At 35.2% G+C, this 20,901-nt stretch overlaps 1 protein-coding gene and 1 long non-coding RNA gene across 2 annotated transcripts in view; one reads left to right on the top strand and one right to left on the bottom strand.

The window, feature by feature from the left end:
* The window catches only part of LOC141460956 (uncharacterized), a 48,977-nt gene that overhangs the window by 27,005 nt on the left and 1,071 nt on the right, over nucleotides 1-20,901 (top strand). Inside the window, exon 4 of the long non-coding RNA XR_012462443.1 lies at nucleotides 15,409-15,480. This is a non-coding gene — a long non-coding RNA (uncharacterized lncRNA). The remainder of the gene's footprint in view (nucleotides 1-15,408; nucleotides 15,481-20,901) is intronic.
* Nucleotides 15,468-20,901, bottom strand: part of LOC141460945 (protein THEM6) — a 42,796-nt gene continuing 37,362 nt past the window's right edge. The window contains exon 3 of the mRNA XM_074141469.1: nucleotides 15,468-20,877. Coding sequence (XP_073997570.1) covers nucleotides 20,614-20,877 — 264 coding nt within the window. The 3' untranslated portion in view covers nucleotides 15,468-20,613. The remainder of the gene's footprint in view (nucleotides 20,878-20,901) is intronic.

Here is a 20,901-nt window from a genome sequence, read left to right as displayed (position 1 = left end):
TTCTGTCGCGTGCCAATAAAATATTTCTACGTCCCCTGGCACGCTTGCTGATCGCCACCTTATATATAAGCCAGGTTAGCCAGGAGGTTATCAACTGCTCTGTATCTGAGGAGGCCCCTTTGAAGGCACAGTATATGCTTCACAAGTTGTATATTGTGCATTATTTGATAAATTAAGGGACAAGTTTGATCCTTTACATGAAAGATATTGATCACTTAAATATGTGGCAGGAGGTTTCCAATTTTTTTGCTAATTAAACGCAACTCTCCCAAAATTACCAAATAATTATTAAACCTTCTTGTTTGTAACAGATGTAAAATTAATTTTTAGCCATTTTGTGTATACTTGGGAACATCTAAAGCGCTTAACATTTGATTTTACTTAGAAAAATCACTCGGAAAACGACTTATTTCCCGATATTAAGAAAAATACTAGCTTTACTGCCAAGGCAATATTTTTAGTAGAAAGGGGATGAAAAATACATAAAAATGACCTATCGCGTGCTCTTCTTTCTCTTTGATAACAAGTTAAAAAATTGAAATATGATTAATAAATACCAGATTTTGAAATGGCTTAGCACCTTTAATTTTGAAGATATCGAATTGCGGTTTCCGGTTTCTTTCATAACTTTTTATACTCTTTAAAACTGTGTATATGGAAATGGGGGTCAACTGCGAACCCTCACTTTTGGTCGCGCGTCAGCAGTGTATGCGAGCAGGAATCTAAAATCAAGTCACATACTCTGAAACTAGAGGTGACTGGCAACAAAATTCTCCTCTACCATTTTTCGCTCAGATCAAGCCGTTACAGAATGAAATGCATTTGAGCTGTCTTAAAATGAACAACCTGTATAATACAGGGTGATCCATTTAAAACGCACCAATCGCTAAAAACTTTTTAGGAAAGCGGAATTTCGAAAAAATCCACGAAGTAAACTATATGTGTATGCAGTCATTCTTATTACTTAAAGATCATAATAATTTTTTTTTAATAAAGTATAGTTATACGCGGGATTCGAACTGGGGATCTCCCACTTACAAAGCCACGCTCTTGACCACTAGACCAACACCCTGGCTAGATGTTCTTACCGTAATCATAGGTCAAGAAGTCTCGCATACGGGGTGCATTAAAATGATGTGATGATTGCTTTTATTGGCTGATAATACAAGTTTATTCTGATTCACCCATAACCATTAAATTACACTACATGTTTTAAAATTTTCAATTATAATTATTTATTTACTCTGCGTCACCAATAACATTTTTTCTGCAGTCAGAGGACCTCCCAAAACGTGTATTTCTGGTGGAAAATTAATACTGAAAACCGTTCACGAATAGATAAAATTGTAACTTTGATCTTAAATATCTCAACTAATATTAGGGATATCGAAACGGGGTTAACGTCATTTATCACAGTTTTTTTTATGTAGTTTTCATAATCATTGTCAAAACCAGTGGTCCTTATGAAACCCCAATCGGGGTTTTGACTGTAACTCCGCAAAACATGAAGATACAACAACGGGGGTGGAAAATTTGAAAACTCAACCAAAAAAAAACATATAGTTTACTTCGTGGGTTTTTTTCGAAATTCCGCTTTCCTAAAAAGTTATTAGCGATTGGTGCGTTTTAATTAGATCACCCTATAAATTTGTTTATTTAATTAATAGAACAGTTTCATGGTGAAGCTAAACTGCTCTGCATAGAGTACAGCATAAACAATAATTTTACTGTTAGAACGAACAATATACTCGACTAAGCCAGGAAATAAATCTAGTTTTAAATTGCTTTACAATCTAGGCCAGGGCTTCTTAAACTTTTGTCATTCACGACCCCATTTATGATTGCGAGTTTCTTGACGACCCCATACAAATATAAAAGAAAAATAAATTAATATTTTTTGATGATTTATTTATTAGGTAACAATATACACATAGTACATATACATATGAAAATATATAGTTTTAGAATTCGTTTTGAAACATACAAAAATCTAAAATTAAAAATTGCACAAAAAATTATAAAATTGTATTTATTATAGTTTCAAAAATAAAAGTGGATTCTGACCGTCTTAATTCGCTCGAATATATTCAAGTAGTTGCGTGGTAAGTATTAAATTAAAATTTAATGAGATGGATAATAATAGTATAATAATAGCGATCATCGATCGTTTACTGCTGTCGGTGGAGATAGCTCAAAACCTTCAACAAATGCGCGTGTCTAGACGCTGCAAGTCCACTGTATTCCGCCAACTCTAGTGATGTTATAAAATGGTATATATAAATATTTGACATTAAAATCTCTCGCGACCGCAGAATTTTGCTACGCGACCCCATTTGGGGTCGCGACCCATAGTTTAAGAAGCCCTGATCTAGACGATCAATGAGTTGGAGAGATAAGATATATATTTATCTAGGCAATTAGTTTTGTCAGTTAATTATTTTGTTTTTAACTAATTTTTATCATTTATTTATTTACTTTTTATAACGCTGGAAGTGAATCCCAGAGTTAGTAAAAATAGTGTTATTACTAAAATATGTTAATTTTCACAACTTCCTGCCGTCTGTATCAAAAATGTACTCTAGATTTTTTTTTACCATTTTTACCTCCCTAGGTATTTCCTAAAGAAACTTATGTAATAAAAATTAGAACTACTAAAATTAATGTAATTTTTAACTTCACTGTTTTATTCCGAAAAAATTCTTCAATCAGATCACAAAATTGAGCTCATCGTAATTAAAAATAAAACCTTTTCTGCAATCATTCATAAATCGTAGTTGATGGTGTGACGTAATATGAATCTTCATAATAATTTATTTCTTACTTTTTTTTTAGCACAATGTACAACAGCGTACTCAAATCGATCTGAACCTATGAACTTTGAACTGTTAGGTTCAACTAAACATTCAAATTCAATATATCAAAAAGACTTGGCCAACCGATGCTCCATCTTTGGCGCTACTCTTCACAATAATCTTAAAGATTGTTTCAATTCCTTCAGTTACCTACAACCAAATAGCGTATATTCCTCGACTCTACAAAACCTTGTAGTGCAGAAAACTTGCGCCTCTATATTGCTTCCAGGACTCCGTGATTACTATAAAGTGGTGACAAACTCCAACGAGAGTGTGCAGCCATTTGTGCAGCAGCTTCTCTCCTCCAGTTGATCCAGCTAAGAAATAAAATCTGTTAATCAGATAACACTGATAAAACATTTTCTGAAAATTCTTGGGCCCTAAGAAAATGGAAGAAAAAAAAAAAAAAAAAACATTTCCAAAATACTTTTACTATTGGCTACTTCTAGGGTGCCAAGTACGGTGCCTGTCACTTGAGTAATTACTTTAGGAGAGTTAAAATTATGTTTTGAAGGAAATTCTTTCTTGAAAGAATCTTTCACCGGAAATACCTCGCTAATCTTTTGTGTTGGATAGTTCTTCATAAATGGCACCTACGAATTAAAGTGTAAACTTCTTTATATGCATAGACTCCGCACTTTTACTGTCTTTATTTGGCTAGAAATGTTCATTTTACGACGCTGCTCAGGAAAACAGTTTGTGTTGGCTTTCCTATACGAGGGTCGTTTGAAAAGTCCGTGCAAAGTCAGAGAGATAGCACTACTGGCGCGTATCGAGGTTATGTTTAGTTAGTAGCATCTCTTGGAAGAACACACACCAAGTTTCAGCCAGATCGGTCTATTTCTTTGTGTTTGGCATTCGTTTGAATCGAGGAAGTCGAGTGATTTTCAAAAAATGGACGAAAAAGAATTTCGTGTGTTGATTAAACACTACTTTATGAAAGGCAAAACGCCTCAGGAGACTAAAGAGAAGCTTGATAAACATTATGGTGACTCTGCACCTTCGATTATAAGTGGTTTCAAAATTTTCGGAGTGGCCATATGGGCACAAGTGACGCTGAACGTTCTGGACGCCCTGTTGAGGTTACTACTCCAGAAATCATTGATAAAATCCATGATATGGTGATGGATGACAGTAGAGTGAAGGTGCGTGAGATTGCTAGTGCTGTGGGCATCTCGAATGAACGGGTACATAATATTTTGCATCAACATTTGGACATGACAAAGCTATCCGCAAGATGGGTGCCGCGATTGCTCACGCTTGACCAAAAACGAAATCGTGTGAAGTGTTGCAAGGACGGTTTGCAGCTGTTCCAGGAGAATCCGCAGGACTTTAAGCGTCGTTTCGTCACTGTGGATGAAACATGGATACATCACTACACTCCTGAGACCAAAGAACAATCTAAACAATGGGTTACCAAGGGGGAATCTGCGCCAAAAAAAAGGCGAAGACCGTTCCTTCGGCCGGAAAGATTATGGCGACTGTCTTTTGGGATTCGCAAGGAATAATCCTCATCGACTATCTGGAAAAGGGTAAAACTATTACAGGTGCATATTATTCATCGTTATTGGACCGTTTGAAAACCGAGCTACAAGAAAAACGCCCACGATTGGCCCACAAAAAAGTCCTTTTCCATCACGACAACGCACCAGCTCACACCTCAGCAGTTGTGGTCGCAAAATTAATGGAAATAGGGTTCCAACTCGTTTCACATCCCCCCTATTCTCCAGACTTGGCTCCCTCGGACTACTATTTGTTCCCCAATATGAAGAAATGGCTGGCGGGAAAAAGATTTTATTCAAACGAGGAGGTGATTGCAGAAACGAATGGCTATTTTTCAGACTTGGACAAATCCTATTATTCGGAAGGGATCAACAAACTAGAGCAGCGTTGGACGAAGTGTATAAGCCTAAAAGGAGACTATGTTGAAAAATAAAAAAGGTTTACCCCAAAAAATTAAGTAGTTTTTATTTTTGCACGGACTTTTCAAACGACCCTCGTAAAAGATTATATATATTTTTTTTTTTTTTTTTGTAATTTACGGTGGTTACATAGTGTATAATGTTGTACTTCGAAGAATATTTGTGAGAAACAACTTGAAGAGAATTCTCTTAGTAAGGAAGAAAGTCTAGTGAGTGGTCACAGTAGATTTATTTTTATACATGTGAATCCCATGTTTTCCTCAATGTAGTAGGAAAAAAAAGAAATGGGCAGTTATTGGCTGTGATAACCCCTGGGAATAACTGCATCATATCATAATCCTAAGATGGTGTGTATAAAAGAGTTACTCGACTGCAGAATCTTACATACAGAGATCAAATATCGAATTGCACACAGTTTAAAACAATATACATATATATATATATATACTTTTGACCATGTACTTTGCGGAAGTAGCTTTTGCTTTAATAATCAGCAGTCTGGTGAGCGCAGACTTTGGAGATTTGCTACGTAGATTTCAGGTAATTTATTTATATACCATATTTCCCTACTCTTATCCTAACTAAGAGGTAGTAACGATCGTCATGCGCAGTATTTTCCGCCTGGAAAAGTGGTTTTCACTAAATTTTGATACGGTTGAGCGGTTTCCAGTTTTTGGAAGTCGATTAACTAGCTGAATTACATTTTCTTGGTAACTTACTATTTCCGTTCAACAAATTAAATAACATACGTGTTCCCTTTAAAGGTACTAGTTTCAAAATGAAAATGTAAAAATGCACAATTTACATTAAATTAAAAGAGCCCAAATAATTTTTTATCGCATTGCAAGGCTCTTTTAATCCAAAAAGTTTCATTAAATGAATTTGAATTGGAAAATTTCCACTTTTCCCAGTGTATAAATATTGTATTTTGCAGGAATTTTTCTCATTTTTGAAAAGTCCCATTCCCTTCCACAAAAAAACGATGATTTATTTGTTAAGTAAGCTTTGAAATGCGAGAAACCCTTGTTTTTGCCTTATTTTGCTCAAAAATGTCTTTTTTATTGACTTTGAATGTCGAAATTTCATTTTTATCATTTATAAAATATATCAATCTGTCGGAAATTCCCTCAGCTTCAAAATGCATGCATTGGTTTTGCAAAACACTGTATTGTTTTTCCATTTATTAGGCTTAACAATGCAAAAAAAAAAGCAGTTTTACCCGTTTTTTGACCTGAAAAATTAAAAAAAATCCGCAACGTAAACCGATTTGGTTTTCAGTGGATTTTGGTTAGTTTTGACCCAAAATAATAAGGAGAAAGAAAATTTTTTCATGTTGGTGAACTTTTCAATTAAAATCGTTCTAGGCGAACCGTGATATACAAACAAATATACGCAAAATATTTTTTAAATTTATATTTTTGGTACTAGGATGCACAAAATAGAAATTTCCGGTGAAAAATCCAAAATCGATCACGATACTACCTCTTAGTTAGTGTAAGAGGAAATAAAAAATAATAAATAAGTGATGAGCGGACCAGGAAGTGAATTTTTCTTTTGATTTTGTTATAGGAAACCTCGAGGAATAGACAATCTCCAGACGATGGATTAAAAATTGAACCACAGGTCAGTACCTTTTTTATTTTTCAACGTAGTCTCCTTTTAGGCTTATACACTTCGTCCAACGCTGCTCTAGTTTGTTGATCCCTTCCCAATAATAGGATTTGTCCAAGTCTGAAAAATAGCCATTCGTTTCTGCAATCACCTCCTCGTTTGAATAAAATCTTTTACCCGCCAGCCATTTCTTCATATTGGGGAACAAATAGTAGTCCGAGGGAGCCAAGTCTGGAGAATAGGGGGGATGTGAAACGAGTTGGAACCCTATTTCCATTAATTTTGCGACCACAACTGCTGAGGTGTGAGCTGGTGCGTTGTCGTGATGGAAAAGGACTTTTTTGTGGGCCAATCGTGGGCGTTTTTCTTGCAGCTCGGTTTTCAAACGGTCCAATAACGATGAATAATATGCACCTGTAATAGTTTTACCCTTTTCCAGATAGTCGATGAGGATTATTCCTTGCGAATCCCAAAAGACAGTAGCCATAATCTTTCCGGCCGAAGGAACGGTCTTCGCCTTTTTTGGCGCAGATTCCCCCTTGGTAACCCATTGTTTAGATTGTTCTTTGGTCTCAGGAGTGTAGTTATGTATCCATGTTTCATCCACAGTGACGAAACAACGCTTAAAGTCCTGCGGATTCTTCTGGAACAGCTGCAAACCGTCCTTGCAACACTTCACACGATTTCGTTTTTGGTGAAGCGTGAGCAATCGCGGCACCCATCTTGCGGATAGCTTTGTCATGTCCAAATGTTGATGCAAAATATTATGTACCCGTTCATTCGAGATGCCCACAGCACTAGCAATCTCACGCACCTTCACTCTACTGTCATCCATCACCATATCATGGATTTTATCAATGATTTCTGGAGTAGTAACCTCAACAGGGCGTCCAGAACGTTCAGCGTCACTTGTGCCCGTATGGCCACTCCGAAAATTTTGAAACCACTTATAAACTGTTCTAATCGAAGGTGCAGAGTCACCATAATGTTTATGAAGCTTCTCTTTAGTCTCCTGAGGCGTTTTGCCTTTCATAAAGTAGTGTTTAATCAACACACGAAATTCTTTTTCGTCCATTTTTTTGAAAATCACTCGACTTCCTCGATTCAAACGAATGCCAAACACAAAGAAATAGTCCGAAGTGGCTGAAACTTGGTGTGTGTTCTTCCAAGAGATGCTACTAACTACCCGTTTTTTGACCTGAAAAATTAAAAAAAAAAAAAAAAATCCGCAACGTAAACCGATTTGGTTTTCATTGGATTTTGGTTAGTTTTGACCCAAAATAATAAGGAGAAAGAAAATTTTTTCATGTTGGTGAACTTTTCAATTAAAATCGTTCTAGGCGAACCGTGATATACAAACAAATATACGCAAAATATTTTTTAAATTTATATTTTTGGTACTAGGATGCACAAAATAGAAATTTCCGGTGAAAAATCCAAAATCGATCACGATACTACCTCTTAGTTAGTGTAAGAGGAAATAAAAAATAATAAATAAGTGATGAGCGGACCAGGAAGTGAATTTTTCTTTTGATTTTGTTATAGGGAACCTTGATGTTTGGACAATTTCCAGACGATGGATTAAAAATTGAACCACAGGTCAGTACCTTTTTTATTTTTCAACGTAGTCTCCTTTTAGGCTTATACACTTCGTCCAACGCTGCTCTAGTTTGTTGATCCCTTCCCAATAATAGGATTTGTCCAAGTCTGAAAAATAGCCATTCGTTTCTGCAATCACCTCCTCGTTTGAATAAAATCTTTTACCCGCCAGCCATTTCTTCATATTGGGGAACAAATAGTAGTCCGAGGGAGCCAAGTCTGGAGAATAGGGGGGATGTGAAACGAGTTGGAACCCTATTTCCATTAATTTTGCGACCACAACTGCTGAGGTGTGAGCTGGTGCGTTGTCGATGGAAAAGGACTTTTTTGTGGGCCAATCGTGGGCGTTTTTCTTGCAGCTCGGTTTTCAAACGGTCCAATAACGATGAATAATATGCACCTGTAATAGTTTTACCCTTTTCCAGATAGTCGATGAGGATTATTCCTTGCGAATCCCAAAAGACAGTAGCCATAATCTTTCCGGCCGAAGGAACGGTCTTCGCCTTTTTTGGCGCAGATTCCCCCTTGGTAACCCATTGTTTAGATTGTTCTTTGGTCTCAGGAGTATAGTTATGTATCCATGTTTCATCCACAGTGACGAAACGACGCTTAAAGTCCTGCGGATTCTTCTGGAACAGCTGCAAACCGTCCTTGCAACACTTCACACGATTTCGTTTTTGGTGAAGCGTGAGCAATCGCGGCACCCATCTTGCGGATAGCTTTGTCATGTCCAAATGTTGATGCAAAATATTATGTACCCGTTCATTCGAGATGCCCACAGCACTAGCAATCTCACGCACCTTCCGTCTTCTGTCATCCATCACCATATCATGGATTTTATCAATGATTTCTGGAGTAGTAACCTCAACAGGGCGTCCAGAACGTTCAGCGTCACTTGTGCCCATATGGCCACTCCGAAAATTTTGAAACCACTTATAAACTGTTCTAATCGAAGGTGCAGAGTCACCATAATGTTTATCAAGCTTCTCTTTAGTCTCCTGAGGCGTTTTGCCTTTCATAAAGTAGTGTTTAATCAACACACGAAATTCTTTTTCGTCCATTTTTTTGAAAATCACTCGACTTCCTCGATTCAAACGAATGCCAAACACAAAGAAATAGTCCGAAGTGGCTGAAACTTGGTGTGTGTTCTTCCAAGAGATGCTACTAACTACCCGTTTTTTGACCTGAAAAATTAAAAAAAAAAAAAAAAATCTGCAACGTAAACCGATTTGGTTTTCATTGGATTTTGGTTAGTTTTGACCCAAAATAATAAGGAGAAAGAAAATTTTTTCATGTTGGTGAACTTTTCAATTAAAATCGTTCTAGGCGAACCGTGATATACAAACAAATATACGCAAAATATTTTTTAAATTTATATTTTTGGTACTAGGATGCACAAAATAGAAATTTCCGGTGAAAAATCCAAAATCGATCACGATACTAACTCTTAGTTAGTGTAAGAGGAAATAAAAAATAATAAATAAGTGATGAGCGGACCAGGAAGTGCATTTTTCTTTTGATTTTGTTATAGGGAACCTTGAGGATTAGATAACCTCCATACAATGGATTAAAAATTGAACCACATGTCAGTAAAGAAAAGATTGATGGTATACAGTTGAGTAAAACTTGGAGGAACGACGATGCTAAATTGACTGGTTCAGTTTACCATACATTAGTACCTGGTCATGATGAAGTTATCGGGCCCGTTTTACCAGGTGTAAATGGTGCAACACTAGAGTACGGCAATAAAAATTGGAAAGGATTATTTAATGTAGAAAGAAACTCACCTGTCACCAAATACAGTGCCAACTTGGAACACGACAGTGGGCTATTTGGCGGAGCTAGTTTGACTAGATATCCCTTTGGAGATACGCTGGGAACGAATGTTGGTTATAAACTGTACCAAAGTCCTGATAAGGAAACTTTCCTAAGCGTTGGTGGTTTTCAAAATAAACATTTTGGATTTGACCATAAAAATGATCATGGTTTTCTTACGCAATTCAGAACTACATTTTAGAATAAAATTGGTCAGAAAATTAATGTAACAAAATTAATGTAGCAATGTAGCAAAGAAATAGTTAATATTGTATTTTAAATGGCGCTCAATAAAAATTTGTATCCAAAAACTGACTATAAAAGTGCATTAATTGTTCAATAGATAAGCAGTGAGGTAGCTGCCCTTAAGCCCCAAGGCTGAACCTACCCAAATATTTTACAAAAAAATAAGGCCTACTACCTTAATTAGTACTTTATATGCACCCATATTTCAGCTTATAATTTCATCTACGAGTAAGAACAAAAATCTACAGTGATGACTCACACGATATCCTGTCCCTATCAAAATCCCTAACTGCCAAGATAATCTTCAAACTGGGAGAATTAAGGGCAATAGTCCTTAAAACAATCACTCAGTTTTTTCAGAAACTGTACAGGAGCTAGCAGGTAAGACGGGATATAAAGAGGCGCGGATTGGAGGTGCCACTAACCATAGCCTGTTACGCCTAAGGATTGTTAACCATCACTAACAATGAGAAGGTACTGGGGACGGCGAAGCGTTAGGTAGAATATCCATCGCGCTTCAGGCTCATGTCTTCAATATTGGAGCGTACCCTCCAAAGTACTAGCAGATTCGCTCTAATGACGTAGAGGATGTGAAACAGTTCACCTTGATGTTCCAAAATTACAATAAATTCATCCTGACGACCATTTTTGCTATATCTCTTTATTATTGGACTGAGCTCGCTTTAATACCTTCAAGATGTTAACAAAACAGTTCACAAATCAATATTCTTTTGTAAAGTTCTTAATAATAATAATAAAAAAATATAGACAAATTATTACAGTATAATAATTAATTACATAATTAATATTAATTAATAATGTGAAAGAACAACCTTCTGGGAAGAAAAGGAGTTGAATTAAATCAGACCTGCCAATTTCTCAGGAATGACCCCCACTGTTTCCCTTACCTCTGAACGTTCTTACCTTATTTTAAGATCCTGCGCAACATTGTTTGATTATGTGACTTGTTTTACATTAAAAAGAGACAAAAGCTTTTGTGGCCCCGTTTACCAATGAGGCCCGCTCACTATACTAACATAGAGTTTGGGAAACGCTTTCTAAGATGGGTCTAAGTTGGGTAAGATGTGTTGGTTAATTTCAAATGATTTTTAATAAGTTTCTTTAACTTAGGAAGAGAAATTTAAAAGTCAAGAAATAACCTTAAGTTTTCAATTTAAATATAAAGATTATTCTTAAATTATCTTATTAAGCTAGCTAATTTATTTCACAATCTTATATTTTTTCTCAAAATCTATTAGATCTGGGTTGTTGCAAAAAAAATTACAGTTATAAAGGAGGGTTTTCCCTATATTTTAAAGAAAATTAGGAAATTTTATCTTTTATAGAAAAAGAGAAAAAAAATTGTCAATGTTAAGTGTTTTTCAACGTTACACTTTTTCATGCACTTTTTTGGCGATCAACCCTTAATACAACTGTGCCCTACTGGTAGAGTTGCCAACTGCCCTTCTTGTTGGAAAGGACAGTCCTTTTTTAACACCTGGTTGTCCTTGTTCTTTCTTAAATTAGGAAAGGGCGCCTTTTGTCCTTTTTTCAGCAGATATTGTTCACACAAATCTAATTTAATAATAATAATAATAATAATAAGTAAGTTTATTTCACATAATACCATAAAAAGAAAGAAATACATTCATTAATACATATGAAAACTTAATACGGCAAGGATAACCGTCTGCCGGGGTTTGGTTAGATACAATTATGGCAGTGCCTTTTATAATATATATAATATAAATTCAACAAAATATTACCATTAATTTCAAAATTTATTTACTACAAATTTAATAATAATAATAGTGACTATTAACTGAAAATTAAAAAGAGAAACGAATATAATAAAAGAAAAAAGAAACGAAAATTTGAGAGAAAGAGAGATAAAAAAGAGATAAATAAATTACAATTTTGTTATTAAATACAAATCAAAAGACATCCAAAACTGCTAATAGATAAAACAATTCATTATTGAACAATATTTATATTGTATTCGTTGAAGAACTACTGAATACTAAATCTAGGGCTAGTGCGTTTATAATTAACAAATAGTATATAAGAGAAATTTAAAAATTAAATTCATTTTTTATTATTCTCCTGTATTGCCATGCTGCAACCACGTATCTAATTAGGTGAGACCAATCAGGACCGTTCAGCAGATTGAGGAAGAAACCGAACGAAAGAAATCTTTCCCCAAACACAGATAAACGGTAGGGAGCAAGAATAGGGCACTCTGCAACAAAGTGAAAGGTGTCCTCCTTTACCCTATAATTACAAAGAGAACATTCCTCCTCTCTGTCAAGGTTGTAAGGTTTATGGTTGAGGTTCAGCTATTCTCCTCTCAGCTTTAATATCCACCTTATCTCAGTAATACCGTTTTCCATCCCGCCACCACCAGTCAAATCTGCGCACCTGACCTCGTGGTCAAGCAACTTGTAAATCGTATATCTATGTGAAGCCTGCGCCCTTTCAAGTTGGTTCAGCAAAAAACCCTTCCTCAACCAAGCAATAATGGACTGAAAGCGTGAAGGGAGTCCCTCTCGCTCCAGAACGTCCAACCTCAGATTAACCTGAGCCCGCTCAGCCAAAACGTTCCAACTTTTAGCCCATGATATACCCACTCTTACGATCTCCTCAGCAACTATCCTGGGAAACCTCGATTGATCCATATTTAACACCTTTACTAGATACCGACTATTTAATGCCAAGGTATAAAAGAATATAGGCTCAAGGCCAGTTTCTAAGTGAAGTATGTATGATGGAGTGAAATTTGGCAAAGCAAATATTTTTCTTATGAAAAACCACAGGACTCTCTCCACCTCACGGAACTCCTCTGACCCCCAAACTTGAGCTGCGTAACAAAGAATAGAACGCGACACCGCATTAAATACTTGGAGTTTCGCTTTCAGAGGTATTTGAGGCTGCATTATCGCTCCTCTCCAAATAACATTTAACGCAAGTTTAGCTGACGAGGATTTATCGAGAAAATGAGGTTTTAAATTCAATTGAGAGGTCAACAACACACCCAAATAGACAAAACGATTTACTACCTCTATCTCCTGGGTCTTGTACGTCCAGCGCTCTCTAGCTCCAAGTCTACCTCCATTGCGAAACACAACCACTTTGGACTTATCAATGTTCACTTGAAGGTTCCACCTTTCGCAATACTAATTTATGTTATTGCATTTTTTATTTAAGTTCTGACTTCCGAGACTTCTTCAATTTGACGTGTTGTTTTTTCTGTTCTAACTGAACCGAATAGGTCAACAGGTTTATTGATGTAACGATGAACAAAATCCAAAAAATGGTACTGGATTTGATGATTCTGATCAATTATATTCTTTTGGTAGTTGAATTCCTTTCATAATGCCGACGCTGTTTTGAGGCGTACTTTTTTGCAATTAATCAGAGATTTCTGCATCAATTTTTAAAATAACCACTATTCATGGTATACCTTTCGAAAGGTGCTTGTACGTAGACGTTTTTCATGAATAGTGCACGGTTTAAACTTATAAATATTTTTGAGAAAAATGAAGTTTTTTTTTGGAAAAAATTAGAAACTAGCTATCTCTTACGAGGGTCGTTTGAAAAGTCCGTGCAAAAATAAAGACTACTTAATTTTTTGGGGTAAACCTTTTTTATTTTTCAACATAGTCTCCTTTTAGGCTTATACACTTCGTCCAACGCTGCTCTAGTTTGTTGATCCCTTCCGAATAATAGGATTTGTCCAAGTCTGAAAAATAGCCATTCGTTTCTGCAATCACCTCCTCGTTTGAATAAAATCTTTTTCCCGCCAGCCATTTCTTCATATTGGGGAACAAATAGTAGACCGAGGGAGCCAAGTCTGGAGAATAGGGTGGATGTGAAACGAGTTGGAACCCTATTTCCATTAATTTTGCGACCACAACTGCTGAGGTGTGAACTGGTGCGTTGTCGTGATGGAAAAGGACTTTTTTGTGGGCCAATCGTGGGCGTTTTTCTTGCAGCTCGGTTTTCAAACGGTCCAATAACGATGAATAATATGCACCTGTAATAGTTTTACCCTTTTCCAGATAGTCGATGAGGATTATTCCTTGCGAATCCCAAAAGACAGTAGCCATAATCTTTCCGGCCGAAGGAACGGTCTTCGCCTTTTTTTGGCGCAGATTCCCCCTTGGTAACCCATTGTTTAGATTGTTCTTTGGTCTCAGGAGTGTAGTTATGTATCCATGTTTCATCCACAGTGACGAAACGACGCTTAAAGTCCTGCGGATTCTTCTGGAACAGCTGCAAACCGTCCTTGCAACACTTCACACGATTTCGTTTTTGGTCAAGCGTGAGCAATCGCGGCACCCATCTTGCGGATAGCTTTGTCATGTCCAAATGTTGATGCAAAATATTATGTACCCGTTCATTCGAGATGCCCACAGCACTAGCAATGTCACGCACCTTCACTCTACTGTCATCCATCTCCATATCATGGATTTTATCAATGATTTCTGGAGTAGTAACCTCAACAGGGCGTCCAGAACGTTCAGCGTCACTTGTGCCCGTATGGCCACTCCGAAAATTTTGAAACCACTTATAAACTGTTCTAATCGAAGGTGCAGAGTCACCATAATGTTTATGAAGCTTCTCTTTTTAGGCTCCTGAGGCGTTTTGCCTTTCATAAAGTAGTGTTTAATCAACACACGAAATTCTTTTTCGTCCATTTTTTTTGAAAATCACTCGACTTCCTCGATTCAAACGAATGCCAAACACAAAGAAATAGTCCGAAGTGGCTGAAACTTGGTGTGTGTTCTTCCAAGAGATGCTACTAACTAAACATAACCTCGATACGCGCCAGTGGTGCTATCTCTCTGACTGCTCGGACTTTTCAAACGACCCTCGTATGTTTGGGCCTCAATGTGAAATACTTGATATTATTATTTTGAAATATAAACTAGCTTATTTAAAAGGAAATTTAACCTTCTTTCTAATGAGCTAATTGAAATTGCTGTAGCTATAATAATTTGAGAAATATAGGCAATCGTTTGCCTAAAAAGTGGTAACACCTTGAAAAAAAAACATAAAATTAAAAATATCTATAAAACGGAGCCGAATCGAGCCACAGTTTATACAGAATTTTTTTTGTTGCAAACGATGCCCAGAATCGTCTCCCGAAGTAACGGTAGCCTTAAAGCTGAACACCCTGTAGTATATTCCCGGGCTCCTAAATCTTGTCGACGGCCCTGAACGGACAGTTTTATTAATTATAAAATTTGATAGTATATATTGCTAAAACTCAGCAAATTTAAATAAAAGTACATAATCATATAAATTTCTAAATACTAAATATACTGGGACTTGTAATATTATAGGCAAAATTTTGCTTTTAGGGCCCACCCAGGAATGAAGAGAAGGAAACTCGTGTGAGTGGTCACAATTTTCCACACAATTGAAAATCAAATGTAAGTAAATTTATTGTTTGAAAACATTTCATTACTATTGTTTATAGTTAAATAAAAATAAATACATTAAATGCGTATTAACCAATTCAATAGGTTCATACACATTGAATACAGGTTATACGATACATACTTCATAATTCTGCCGCCTCGAGCACTAGTGTGCAGTTGGTTTTTATGTTCCCTTACGTATGTATAATGGCGGTGCTATATCAATTTAAAACAGAAGTCTATTTTATTTTTTTCATTGTTCTCTATATTTAAACAGAATTTAATTATTGTTTGTACAAAGTTTTGTTATTTAACCTAAACGAAAGATTTTTGAAGCTGTTATAAACCAGTAACAGTAAGTACAATAACTTTCAAAGAATTTTTGTTGTCAATTACAGTAGAAAATAAAAAATGTCTATCTACAATATTTAGCACTAAAAAACCAAAGAATCCATTCACAGTATTCGGATATAATAATATTTTTAAGGACTTTTAATTCATAGTTTTATAGATTCATTAAATTTTGCATTCATAAAATACATTCTATGTAAATTTTTTTTGAATTTTACAACCAATTTACAGATCCCACTAACCGCATGCCATTTTCCATTTTTTGTGTTACTAATAATTAAATAATTTTTGGTTTTATGAAAATAATAACAATTACTTTTTATTATTATTATTTCCATTTTTAAAAAAAATCTCTTTTATTATCCATAAAAATAGTTAGTTATTGTCTGTGGGTTTCTTTTAAATTATGTAAGTTTGATCTAAATGAATTTACTTGATTACATTAATACATTTTGGTTCATACATTTTGATTTTACAGTTTCTACGTATTTTTTTGGGTTTAATGTTAATTATTTATTTATATTTTAAGTAAAGTACTTCCCTGTGTATATTTTTTGGTTTTAAAAAAGCTCTTAAGAAGTTGATACTTTTAAATTGAAAGCAATTCAGTGTACATTCAATTTTAAACTAGTCTACAAACTTTATTTTTGATTTGTTTTAACCTAACAACAATGTTTCTATTGTTTTAACATTTTTCATAACCAATTATTTCATTATTAATTTCTATATATAAATACAATATATACCTAAGTATATTTAATATTAAAATTGCTATTTATATGAAGAACTGGCAAACAGTGTCGCAATCTATTGTTGAATTTTGCTATTAATTAAAATAAAATCTTCTTTTTTTTTTAATCATTTATTTAGTTACAATCAACGCATTTTGCGTTATAAGCAACAATGATAACAATAAATAACATTCACACATATCAGAGTGGAGAATGATAACAATAAATAACATTCACACATATCAGAGTGGAGAAGTTACCCAGCGGTAACACTCCAAAAAACATTCTAAATTCTATTGACTCTCTTCATCAGAGAGGAGATCGTCGAGGCCCACACTGTCTTTTAGGACTGTCTAGAAGTGTTGTCTGGAAATATTCTGGAAAATAGGTGTTGTACAAGTAGAGTGTGATGCGATTGAATGTTAAGATGGAATTTTCTTGTAAACAGGTTTCAGCCACCTTGTGTTGCACGAAAGGAATGTTCAAATCTGTGTGAATGGTTTGATTGGTGACGTAAGTAAGGAGCGTTCAACTATAGAGCGAAGAATTTTAGATTGCAAGCACCTGGGTTCCCTTTGCAGATTTGAGCATTTGGTTGAACCTACCACAGTGCGATGCCATAAGCCCAGACTGGCTTTAATATATACTTTTATATATGAGTCTTTTGTTGTCCAGAGTAAGTTTTGATCTGTTGTCGAGTAGTCTATTCAGTTGTCCGGAAGCGTCTGTTGAGTTCTGTTCTCCTTAAGTCTGTGTATGACGGATTCCATGTAAGTCTTCTGTCAAGGTAAAGCCCAAGGTAGCGGACTACTGGTTGACTACTGGTAAAGGAATAAGATTGTGAAAGACAGGAGGGAAGAGTGATGCGTCGAAGAGTGAAGGTAATATTTTCGAGATTTAGTTTCGTTCAGTTTGATAGCCCCATTTTTTTGAACCATCTTTCTAAGGAGGTGAGTTGAGACTGAAGGTTTCTATGAGCTATTATTGGGTCTTTGTTAGTAGATAAGATGGCAGTATCGTTAGCATAGGTGAGAAGAGTAGTTTGAGGATGAGTAGGTATGTCTGAGGAGTAGATTGTGTACAGAATGGGGCCCTAGTATGCTGCCTTGCCGGAACTCCAGCGTCAGCATGGCTGAATGGAGAAAGAATAGTTCCTAAAATAAAATCTAATTCTCAAAATAATATTTTCATTACAAAATTAGACTGTTTAAATCTGAGTTGGAAGCTAATTTAGCAGAGGTTTTTTTTTAAAACATTCTTGTAAATATTCGAGTTTGAGTGAAAAATTAATATTTGGTTTAAAACATGACTGTTTTATTAGTTTTTTTAAATTTATGGTAAACCTGAGTTTTTATTTTTTTAAAAGATTATTTGTATTTACAATAAATTGATAATCTTCAGCAGACTATATCACAGAGATTGTTTTATTAAGTACATTAACAATTTTATTAATCACTCTCACCACCTCTCTTACGGATTTACAATAGAAGATAAAACTGGAAGGATTATTCATGAACCAATCATTTCACTTTATAATTCTTATTCCACTTTTAATTATAGTATAATCTTGGCCAGCATCCTTTAAGCTTGGATGGAGGCTAATCTAAGTGTCTCTGCGGTTATTCCAGAACCCCAGTCTGTAGTAACTGAATTTGGGTTTTTTAGGGTAAACCACAAGGAACACCCTTGACATTTTAAGGAGTAGCTTAATAAGATCAACTCCTTTTTCCAAAATCTAAATCTAAACCTGTCTTAAAAATTAAGGCAATTACCAAATATAATATATTCCTCTTGCTCATGTTTGGTTCAAGACTAATCTGCAAGCAATTTTTTCTTAATTATATTTCTTCGGGGGGCGTGCGGTATTGGTTTTCTTTTGGCTTTTTAGACATTTTGATTTTTTACTTTCCCTTGTGGGTGAGGGCGGAGGGAAATGAAAAAGTTTTTTAAACAAAAAGAAAAAAGAAAGTAATCACAAAATTTCTATCAAGTCCTGACTTTTTATTTCAAGTCCAAGTGAAAGTATTCATTAAAGGCTTTTCTACAATTTAGTCTCATAAGTACTTGAGGCATTTTCTCTACAGGAAAAATAGAAGAATTGCCTTGATTGTTTCACCAATTATCAATCAATAATATTTGCAACTATAAACTATTTAATTTTTTACAAACTATTTACTAATTTAGGTGCTATCTCACTTTTTTTGTTGTTGTTTTGATTAAAGTTTCTATTTTATAGTTGTGAGGAAAAAAAATAAAAAATAAAGAACTATAAAGAATAAAGTTATTATGGCATAAATGATACTTTATTATTTATTAACAGGATTTCATCCGTCAAAGCTTTATTTTCTTACTATATATCTCTCTCGCTTTTGATAGGCCAGGAACATTTTTAGATAAAACGAAATTATCCCAAAAAGTAGTTTTTACTATTTTTTTGTGTGTTTTTCCCTGTCAGTCTATGGTAAACATAACCCTCCCAAAAATACGGATAATTACAGGAATTAAAAATTAGATATCTATTTTAAGGGACCAACATCAACAAGTTTCAGGAGGAAATCACCCCAAATTTTTCTCACTATATATAGTTATATTTTTGGATTAGAGGGAATTTTTTTCCCCCTTAAATTAAAAAAAAATCAATTAAGGGCACTTCTGCTCATGGTTAGTTTTTGGTTTACACTCTAAATAGCAGTTTCAGGGAATTGCATGGAAATTATCAAGTATTTAATTTCAGAAAGGATTAAATATGTAACCCAAATTCCAAAATTGGATGATCGGATTTCGCTGAATTGATTATTATGGCTTTTTTCTCGTCTTATAGTAGTGAACGTTGGATTTAAATATGGTATATAAGATTAAGATTAGAAAGCAGGACGGGACCCGTGCCCCACAGCACCGCAGCCAAAAGAGGCTTATTGTGCCATTCCCCTTTGCATCTAGTAGACAAAATCTACCCTTCTAAGAAGGTTGAGGACTTTCACTACTAGTTCTTTTTGCGCTACTATCTCCTTTGGTTTCCAAAGATCCCAAAGGTTTCATAACGTTACCACTCAACAGGTGAGGGGAGGCCGTTTCCTCCTCTTCCTGATCAACAATCTGCACCACAGTTCCGATCTGATGAGCCCAAGCCTCAGAATCTCTTTGGCACTTTGTTTACACAGCCAAGGCATCACACACTTACCTGTGTTTGACCCCAGGGACACATCACCCAAGTTCATTTCATGCTCTCTCTCTCTCTCTCCAGATCCAATCTCTTGAGAGCCGCACGAACTACACCCTTGGTGATCCGCCAGGACAGAGGTTTCCTGCCCAGTTGATCAGCAGTCCCATTCCCCTTAATCCCCACATGACCCCGGCACCCGTTCCAAAGCCGAACTTTATTGTGCCAAGCCAGTTGGTTCAAGGGCCTTTTTACCTATATAACTTAAAATTGAACTACTTTTTCTTTTTTTTTTAAATAAAAATGTCAAGTTTTGAGATAATTTAATTACGTAAACCTACAATAACAGGAAGTCATGTGGTTCCAGATTTTTTTTGGGGGGGGGGGGAGAGGGTCAGGGAAAGATGTTATTGAATGTGTAACTTCATGCTTATGGTGGGGATGAAAAACGGAAGTATTTAACATAACTACAGAGAGACATGAATAGTATTTGGTGCCGTGCTTGCAGTCACATTACTTGATTGATCTTTGGATGAGCAAATGACGGATGAAATAGCTGTATAGTATCCAGCATCACTGATTTTCCACTCTTCAATTATGTTGATTATTTAAATAATAATATAAAAAATCAATATTAAATTTAAAATTTTTTAATTAAGTAACAATTAAACGCACCATAGAATAATTTAAAAAAAAACAGTCATAAAGAGTCCACTTAATTTGAAAACAAAATATACAATTATTTGGTTTACACTATACGTACTCTATTTTGAAGTTAACTTCCTTCCGCGATCAATTTCCGTGAAAACATTAATCACGAGTTTTCCTCTTCTTTTTTTTGTCTTAAATAATAATTAAAAAGAAAATAATTTTATACCAATTTTCTTATAAAATTTCAAACGGTCAGCATCCGTTTCTAAGATTAGCACTAGAGATCTCATTGGATTCCATCCAGCGTAACAATTCTAATGGTATATCCGGTTTTGTGTAGCCGGCCGCTTCTGGCCCGCCAGGACATTTCTCACCAGATAAAAGATCCCGCATGATCTCTTCAACGTCAACGTTTAAAAGTCTCTGTTTACATATGGCTATCGCGTGTACGAATTTATCGTCAGGTGAGATAAACCTGTGCTCCATATAAATACTACTTCCGTCCCAATAAATTATCTGTAAAAGAGAAAAAAAAAATCT

The sequence above is a fragment of the Rhodnius prolixus genome, unplaced genomic scaffold (assembly GCF_049639745.1).
Source record: "Rhodnius prolixus isolate KJV_2025 unplaced genomic scaffold, Rpr scaffold_6, whole genome shotgun sequence".
Lineage (NCBI taxonomy): Eukaryota > Metazoa > Arthropoda > Insecta > Hemiptera > Reduviidae > Rhodnius > Rhodnius prolixus.
The sequence above is the reverse complement of the archived record's forward strand: the minus strand, read 5'-3'. Positions and strand labels throughout refer to the sequence as shown.